Source organism: Necator americanus, chromosome IV (genome assembly GCF_031761385.1).
Source record: "Necator americanus strain Aroian chromosome IV, whole genome shotgun sequence".
Taxonomy (NCBI): domain Eukaryota; kingdom Metazoa; phylum Nematoda; class Chromadorea; order Rhabditida; family Ancylostomatidae; genus Necator; species Necator americanus.
The window spans coordinates 7,072,589-7,081,183 of record NC_087374.1 but is presented as its reverse complement, the minus strand read 5'-3'; the positions used below and the strand labels follow the sequence as shown (position 1 = coordinate 7,081,183).

General features: G+C 37.4%; 2 protein-coding genes across 2 annotated transcripts; one reads left to right on the top strand and one right to left on the bottom strand.

Annotated features, from left to right (window-relative positions):
- Positions 1 to 1,155: 1,155 nt before the first annotated feature.
- Positions 1,156 to 5,150, bottom strand: RB195_000561 (uncharacterized protein; the record flags this gene model as incomplete). Its single annotated transcript, XM_064196974.1, has 2 exons — positions 1,156 to 1,344; positions 5,076 to 5,150. 2 exons carry the CDS (start codon positions 5,148 to 5,150, stop codon positions 1,156 to 1,158), a joined length of 264 nt encoding a protein of 87 aa, XP_064052855.1.
- Positions 2,302 to 7,282, top strand: RB195_000560 (uncharacterized protein; the record flags this gene model as incomplete). Its single annotated transcript, XM_064196973.1, has 4 exons — positions 2,302 to 2,390; positions 3,586 to 3,679; positions 6,163 to 6,253; positions 7,191 to 7,282. The coding sequence occupies 4 exons, from the start codon at positions 2,302 to 2,304 to the stop codon at positions 7,280 to 7,282; spliced, it is 366 nt and encodes a 121-aa protein (XP_064052854.1).
- Between the last annotated feature and the right edge of the window lie 1,313 nt (positions 7,283 to 8,595).

Below are 8,595 nucleotides of genomic sequence, written 5' to 3'. Positions count from 1 at the left end.
GAGATATCTCCGACAACAATCTACCACAGCACAATCTCAGCAGGATCTGTACAGTCATCCGAGCACAAACAAATTAACACTCTTCGTATCAAAATTCTAGTGGAGCAAATGAATAAATAAACAAATAAATCGATATGTAGGCGAGTCATTAATGGATACAAACGAGACCACTACGACGACACATCTTCGCGCTCTGGTCACTCCTCCGCCCAGGTCATCTCGGGTTACTACGAGGCGAAATCAGTAGTAGAGGCCGCCACCAGATAAGAGACCTGAGGAAATGACACCTATCGATTAGAGTCGTGGTGTCCAGAATCTCAGTTCTGATGGAACACCTCATCCTTAGAGCATCACATAATAGGAACTGCCGGTGATTTACGAAAAAAAATTAGCACAGCAAAATTTTTCGCAGTAATTAGGTAACAGTAGATATTTATCCCCACATTATGTTCATCACGTGAATAGAGGAAGAAGGTTTTATAGGTTTCTATTATTTATTTGTTTATTTCTATCTATTTGTTTATTTTTTTCTGTACAGTACTGAAACTGAGGAGATGAAAGCGGTTGGGCGAATGGAGAAGGCTGAGATATAGCAAGATTTTATCTCATTTGAATCTTTTTTTAAACTCCGTCTCAGATCTTTCCCTTTTTTCCTGTTATTCATATCATTCAGAGAATTTTTCTTCTTTTTAGTGCTTTTCTACAAAATTAGAATCATTGTTTTGGCTGAAGAACAAATGAATTCAGAAACAAAGTTTATCTCGGACTAACAACTTCAACTTAATGAAAAGTTCGCATCCAGTGGTGGAAGAAGTGAGAAAGAATTCTAATTCGGCAGAACCCTCGTCAAAAATAATAAATGGCTCCTGCTTGGACGTGTCGAGCAGCTGCTCTTGTTTTTAGGAGTATAGATACTCGGTTTAAAAGGTTTCTAAGTAATTCACACATCAAATAAGTAAGTAATAATTTAAAAAATAGATTTTTCTATGGTATGACTTGGAAAAGGAAAAAAAATCTTCTTCAAAAATTGTTTATGTTGGTAAATAAAAATCAGTCAACCGCAAAACAAGCGTCCAGGAGCGCTAACCACTCAAAAACTTTTTCCTCCTTAATAAAATTATTTTTTCAGATATGGGATAATATTAATGATAATACTTAGTTATTCAATAATAATAATAATAATAATAATAATAATAATAATAATAATAATAATAATAATAATAATAATAATAATAATAATAATAATAATAATAATAATAATAATAATAATAATAATAATAATAATAATAATAATAATAATAATAATAATAATGATAATAAGTTAACATTTCCTTGGACATTTCCCTACTGAAAAAACGTTGTAGATGGTATCAGCAGGGAACTACAGATTTTAAAATGTCGGAAACTGAAATCTCTGAAGAATGCGATAATAAAAGTTTGTTTAGACAGAGGCGAGATAAACCGTTCCGGGACTTTGTATGGAATAGGACGTGAAAGTTACAAAGTTAATTATTTTGACAATTGTATTTAACAAAAAAGTTGCATTATGCCCTAGTACGCCGTGAATATCTACTATTTAAAAAAACGTATATTATAACTATTATAACTCGCTCAACTGCGCTCTTATTTCTGAAAGTGGACAACTAAGTCAGTGGGAGCCCTTAAACCTAATCATTCACAAAGAAAAGAGGTTTAGAGGCTCACATCAAAAGGATGGATCATTTCGCCTCAGCCTAGACGATCCACTTTAGGAGTATTATTATTAGAGTACCTAAGACATGTAAGCCAAAGCTAATAAGAGAAAAAAAATGAGGATAGAGCTTCCAGAAATAAGAGCTCGGTTGAGTCCCTCTACCAACTACACCTTTCCCGGATGAACCAGCGCTAAGAAGTAAAAAGACAGATGCAGCAAGTAGTTCTACGAATAAATTTCTCCTATTTTTAGTTGTTCTCCTGAAATCCTCAAGTGCTAAGAGTTTATCTTATGTATAGTAGCGCAGCTGGGAGGATTCGGATGCGCAGCGCACAGCTGGAAGCGCGGGTCGTGTAAGCAAAGAACTGCAAAGAAACCCCACCATCACCGTGGAATGGAAGACAGCTGCATTAACACGTGTGTCCTACGGGATTGTCCTGAAATCTGCTCAGGAGAACCCCTAAGTCAAAAAAAACTGGAATAATCAACTGGAACAGTGGACAATGGTATTAATTAATCTCAGAATTTTTGTTCCAAATAATTTTTTCCATGGGTAATTCCAATTTATTTACTTTTACCTGCTGCACCTCTGCCTGCGCTAACACATAATGACAGAGGAAACGGTGTTTATCGAATCGAACTGCTTTCAAGAACGTGGAAATGTCCCGGAGATTTTCAAAGAGCACGAAAAGAAGAGGTTGTAAAAGAAATATGGAGGACTGGAAGATATGATACGGCAACACTAGAGATATGAGTAGTTCGGCTAGAAAAACTAGACCAGGAGTGAAGATTCACTTCAAGATTATGAGTTTGAGTGATTCTCCAGAATTTTCAAGAAAATACAGGAAAAGGCAGAAAAAAGTGATTTCCCAGCATAATTTGCAATTGGTGGACGTGAAGCGGAACAATGTTTACCAAATAAAGCAAATAACAGCGAGGAATGCATCGATGTGGGGAAAGGTGGCAGAAATTACTGGATTGATACTGTAGAATTTGGGAAAAGTGCTTAATTAATTGGTATATAGAAGATTAATGTCATCGAATTAAATCTTATCAGAGAGAGAGAGAATTAAAAGGAACTGAGGTTAATGGAGGTTAACTAAAATGAACTCAAAATCTAAGCTTTTAAAAGAAAAAAATATTGCATCTTAAGTGAAGCCTTCACCTTTTCCTTGTCAAAACTACGGTAATAGTCATGAGACCGACAACGGTTTTAGGATTTTCTCGAAGCAGAAGCTTTAAATATTGACAGTAGAGCTAGAGGAAGGAATTACAAAGTCTTATCGACACTTCTGTGTTCTGTAACTGATATGAGTAAAGCTGCGTATTGGTCCTTTTTTCTGTTTGATAAGAAGTACAAGAAAAGAAGAAATTAGGAGGGAAAAAAACAAAACAAAGAAAGAAGAAGAGAAAAAAGATCCGACGGAAAGCTTCACACCGCATATATCTTCGTCTCGGAGGAAAAAAAGTGATTTTTTTCTGTTCGTAGAGAAATAAATTGTTATTGCAGCAAGGTAGCACAGCGAAGAAATATCGTTCCCGCTGTTAAAACACTTGTCCTGTATATGAAATAACAATCAAATTCCAATGAATCAGTTCTATCGATAAAAGAGGGAACCAATAGAGTCAAATGCCTCGGATCCATCGTTGATGAGTAAAGAAAAGGAAATTTAAGGAATGTTTGATCAGAAAAGGAGTTTCAACACCGAGAACACAATGATTTACTTCGGTGGAGTGCAAATAAATAAATGTTTATAAAAGATAAATAAATGTTTATTTAAGAAAAATAAATATAAGTACTTGACTCGTTACAAATTAATGTTAAATTTAAAAAATATTAGGCCGAGGAGAAGCGAAAGGTGAGGATGAAAGGTAAAAGTTTTTAATATTAGGCATAGGGATGATGAGGATAAGGCTGAGGGTGAGTTTGAGTATGATGATGATGATAAGGATGAAGTTGAGGCTGATTATGACACTCAGGATGAGGTTCACGAATAAAAAATGTGTTTTTATGGATTTTTCAAATCAACCTGGATTGGTAATTTCATCTAGAAACTCTCAAAAGTTCAAATCAAGACTTTATGGAAAAGCGAAGTCATTGAGACAGCACCTTTCCCTAGCAGAAATAATAAAGGACATCCAGCGATAAATTTCTTCTCTTTTAACCCAAAGTGATTTTTTCTGGATTCGAATATGAGTGGAACCTTTCTGAACAAGTGCGGAACGAATTCCCGCACAAATAAATCGCCGAAAATTGCAGAGGAACGAATTCGGCGGTGATTGTGCGTCAGAAATGAAACAGGACCTGTATGATTCATGACAGAAAAAGATTCGAACGATGCCTGAATCCGAACGATGCCATAACTGGGCACACACACACACACACACAACGTGCGTGAGACATACGTCGAAGCATTCGTTGCATGTTTGCACTAAGAATGAGTGTCTAAATCAAATATAACCTGGTACAATCAATAGTCAATATAAGATGCCCTTCGAGAGAAGAACTCTTGAAGGGGAGGGCGAGAGCACGGGCAGGGCAACACACACAGTGCGCGCCGTATGAGCGCAGCGTGGAGGGAGGACGGAAAGGTCAGCAGAGATGTGTGCGTGTGTGGAACAGACACCTAGCACGCTCCTCTCATCATACGCGCCTGTTCACCGGATGGCATCGCTGTGACTCAGCTAGTCCCTCCCAGAAAAAAAAAAATGGTGAGGTGTGGCTCACTCGGATGAGACGGATGTAGTTGGTGTATGTTGATCCCTTGGATCACATTTGGCGCCATTAAATCCGCCGCCGCCGCTGCTTCCGCGACGAATGATTACGTTGCGCTGATCTTCTCACCTTTATGTTCTGTTCCCGTTAGTACAAGGATTCCCTGAGGGCAATTCTCTATTCCGGATAGCTCTCATAGCCATTCAAACCCGAAAATGGTGAAGTTGTGGATTGGTCGGAGAAAACTCCTCTTAACTCCTTACAACACAAGTAACGAACGTCGAACGTCGTGCAATACTGTAGCGGGCTGCTCGATGTGAATTACCGAAATCAAACAGCGAATTTTTCCTCATTTCTCTTTAAAGGGGTTCGGGTTGCTCCTGTTGCCTCCGATTTGGGATGATCGACAGCGCAAAGATGTGGTTAACTGATACCCTAGTGGTCAGTTCTGGATATCCTAGGTATATGGAAATCTGGAATCCGACAAGTCCCTTTTGTACAATAGGCGAAATTAACGAAAAAACACATCGGCCAGGACTGACCTCTCTTGATTTGGATTCTTTTTACCTCCATAGAAGTGAGAGCTGAGACTCTCCACAACTTTATATGATGAGTACGAAGCATCGTGGAGAACTTTATGTGCGTCTAACTTTTCTAGTCGCTCACTAGTTTAACGGTGATGAAAAACTCATGGAGCCCGAAATGACACCTGTTCTCATAGGCGGAGGTGCATAGCACCATTGTTGGTTTTTCCCCAGTGGCACTTAACTTGAAAACTTAAGTGGGGGTTGATTTAGGATGCAGATCCTTTCACTTTTAGTGCATTAATTATTAGTTTATTTAACAAATTACTAAGTTCCCGTATTACTGCCATATGAATTAAAACTTCTTCACATAATTTAGATTAAATTACTGCTATTCCTCTCTATTACTGGTATTCCGAATTCAAGTGCATGTACACTAATTTTCCTCGGTTGTCGGGGCTGATTTTTGCAAAATAGTGTCTGTGCCGCTTTCGGAAAAGGGCAAATTCATCCACAAACGTGACGACCAAACATCCAAGTGTAAACTTCGTAAACTTTGCAAATGTACTGTGGCCACTGGAAGGTTAAATCAATCCTAAATGAGTCCTTCCACTCTACAGCTTTCTTTTTCGCGTATCTTTAATAAAAATTGGTAAAATCCTAATTTGGTTGACTCGCTCCAGACGAACTGAAAATTGAGCAGAAGTGTGTAATGATCATTATTCCATAGAAACATTCCATGAAAAACCACAAAGAGCATGGATAAATTTGGCGGAGTTTAAAGAAATATTATCTAACATTACGGTAGGCTTCATAGTTCTTACAGATGGCACTTAGGTGAGGTTTGGAGTTTTCTTCAGCGCCACAGTCAACACTTGACTTCTCTACTGCATCGTAATACACCACAAGTACATTCACCTCAATGTGATCTCGTCGTAAAGTTACGCGCTCCAACTAACAACAAAACATCCTTGAACAGTTTTTAAGAGGTTTCAGCCATCCGTCTTAGATTTCTTAAGAAAGAAGCTCCAGCTTCTCAGATTCCGCATTTGTTTTGCAACATAACCGTAATTATACAAAACATATGCAATATTTATGGGGGTGAAAAATTAGGTCAAAATTTTAATTCTAATATTTTTTCAATTTTATGAGTACAAGAACTCGATGTATCCAAAATATTGTCTTCCAAACCATGAGCGTTTTCGTTGCCCTTAGGGTTTATTATTTAGGTACATAGATGGCTCGTCTTCACTGATCCTACCGACAACCGACGATGCTTCCAATCGTCTCCTCAACCGGTAGTCGTTATCGGAGAAGTTCGTAAGTTCATCCTCTAGATCCGTAAGCCATATTAAGCTTAGATTCAAGCTGGTCCATCCGTACTAAGAGCACATCAGGTTTCTCTAGATTTCTCATTCTAGCGTTCTTTCAATTTATCTGCTGTCAGTTCTTCTAATAATGTGACCGCTATATCTGTGCTTGGCATCTATGTATATATACCGCCACAAACTTCTGTCCCAAAAAACGTCGCCGACGGATTAGTCATTTGCAAACAGTCGTAATCTTTGGGACCATTTAAAAATAAGTAAGTTCCTGATTTCAAATATATTTTCAGAATTTAGTTTAGACAAATGAGGTGCCTGAAAACAGGGAAAGTTTCCCCAACCTTCTTTAATTACTTTCACTCCTCCGCAATCTTGTCATTGTCATATCCCACGAATAACTCTCCCTGAGGGGAGAGGTGTTCACAAGATTCGCGCTGTTTTCTTAAATTTGGTCAGGATCATTGATAAATTCGTAATCATGAGGTCATTTAGGACATTTTGGTACCCCACATCTTATATGGTTTAGAAATTTCCATTCTCTTCGAAAAATGACGGATGTGGTTCAATGAAGGTTAATAAAAAAAAGTATACATTGTATCTGTGGAAAATATATACAAAAATTTTCTAAGTGAATGATTTTTTCTTGACAACAGTGCAAATTACAAGTTTCCATCTTGGAAAGTGTTTGGTTTTTTCAATGTCAAACCCACAAATTTGCTCTGTTTTTATTATTTTATTTTATTTCTATTTTTCCTATTTCTGTATACATTTATACTCGTTAGGCGCCCAGGATGGGGTCCTCTTCTCATGGCGGGATCTCATGTCGGAACAGAGAAGCATCCTTGGTGTTGAGCGCGCGTATTAAGAAAATAGATACGAATAAATAAATAAATAAATAAATCTTAAATATCTTCATAAATACATCTTTTCAGCGCTTTGTGGGTGGAAAGATCTCCTTGGACGTGACAGTAATGTCCCCTATGTCTCCGTTGCACAACAGAATACTGCCGAGTCGGATAGTTGAACACGAAAACCTTCATCCATCACCCATTCCAGGGTTTCCTCGGCGAAAGGAGGTCTACTCTGCTTTTCCTTTCTTATTCCTCCTTCTTTCCTCACATTCAATTGGATTTTACTGGATTGGATCAATCCTCACTCAATTCAATTGGAAGCATCCAAGCTGTATTTCTTCTACATCGCAATCTATCCTTTTCATTCTTTATTCAGGTAACCATTCTGTTAATGGAAGAGGTTTGTTAACCCTTTTCAGAGGATTACCAAAAAATTGAGAGTTATCACTTTTTAGTGATTATCATCCACCGATGCAGCTTCTTCATTAGCCCGAAAGTAAATGTACAATTAGATTTCAAACATTTCTTTGCTTATCCTTAACCTTCCCCTTAAGTTCTCATTTTGTTTTGCCTGTTGCTGCAAAATTATTATTTATCATCATTACATGAAGGGTTAGAATTATTGACTAATACAGATAAATACGGTAATATATAACAACAATAATAAGTACACATATGTTCATAAAAATGAATAAATAGCATAAATGAGTACAATATAAATAACCATAATTATAATAAATGAAATAATAATATCAGATCAGCGAAAGATTATTGCGACTTCTTCTTCTTTAAAAATAACCGTTTCGTCTAATTTTTTCTAAATAAAAATATTCTTCCCTTTTCAAATAATGAAAATGCTATAACCGAAAATCATGTCCAAATTCGCCAAATTACTAAAAAAATAGTCTTAGTAGTCGTTAACGTTTTCCGTAGGTTCTGACGGGAGAGGATAAATTACTTCTAGGCTTTAACTTTTCCAGGCTCTGACGAAGACGATTATGCCGGGACGTTAGCGAAGTTAATAAGAATCATTACCTCTTAATCTTGGCTACAGCTCAAACAACTAAATATAAAAATAGTACAGTCATTTCGGGATCTCAACGAATTTTTTGGCGAAGGAAAAATCAGCAAAAGCCAAATTGAAAGATAGTTCAAGAATTTCAAATCGGGCTATAAAAATATCGTAGTTGAAGAAAGAAGAAGTCAACTATGGTCGAAGACTTCAGCTGTAGATCTTCGCCGACGGTTCGTTATCTCAAAAAGCGCAGGAAAGAATGGAAATTGACTGGATGGGTCCGCTACGAACTCTTCAACGTGTCCAAATTCGTACCGATCGGCTGCAGCGAAACGAGCAAGCTCCATTTTCGGGGAATCTCGTCATTGAGGACGTATCGTAACTAACTCTTCAAGAGTCTTGAAAGACAAATGGCTTGCGGTTCGCCCGGTTTTTGAATCAAAGGAATACTTAGAGGCATCCACTGCAAGA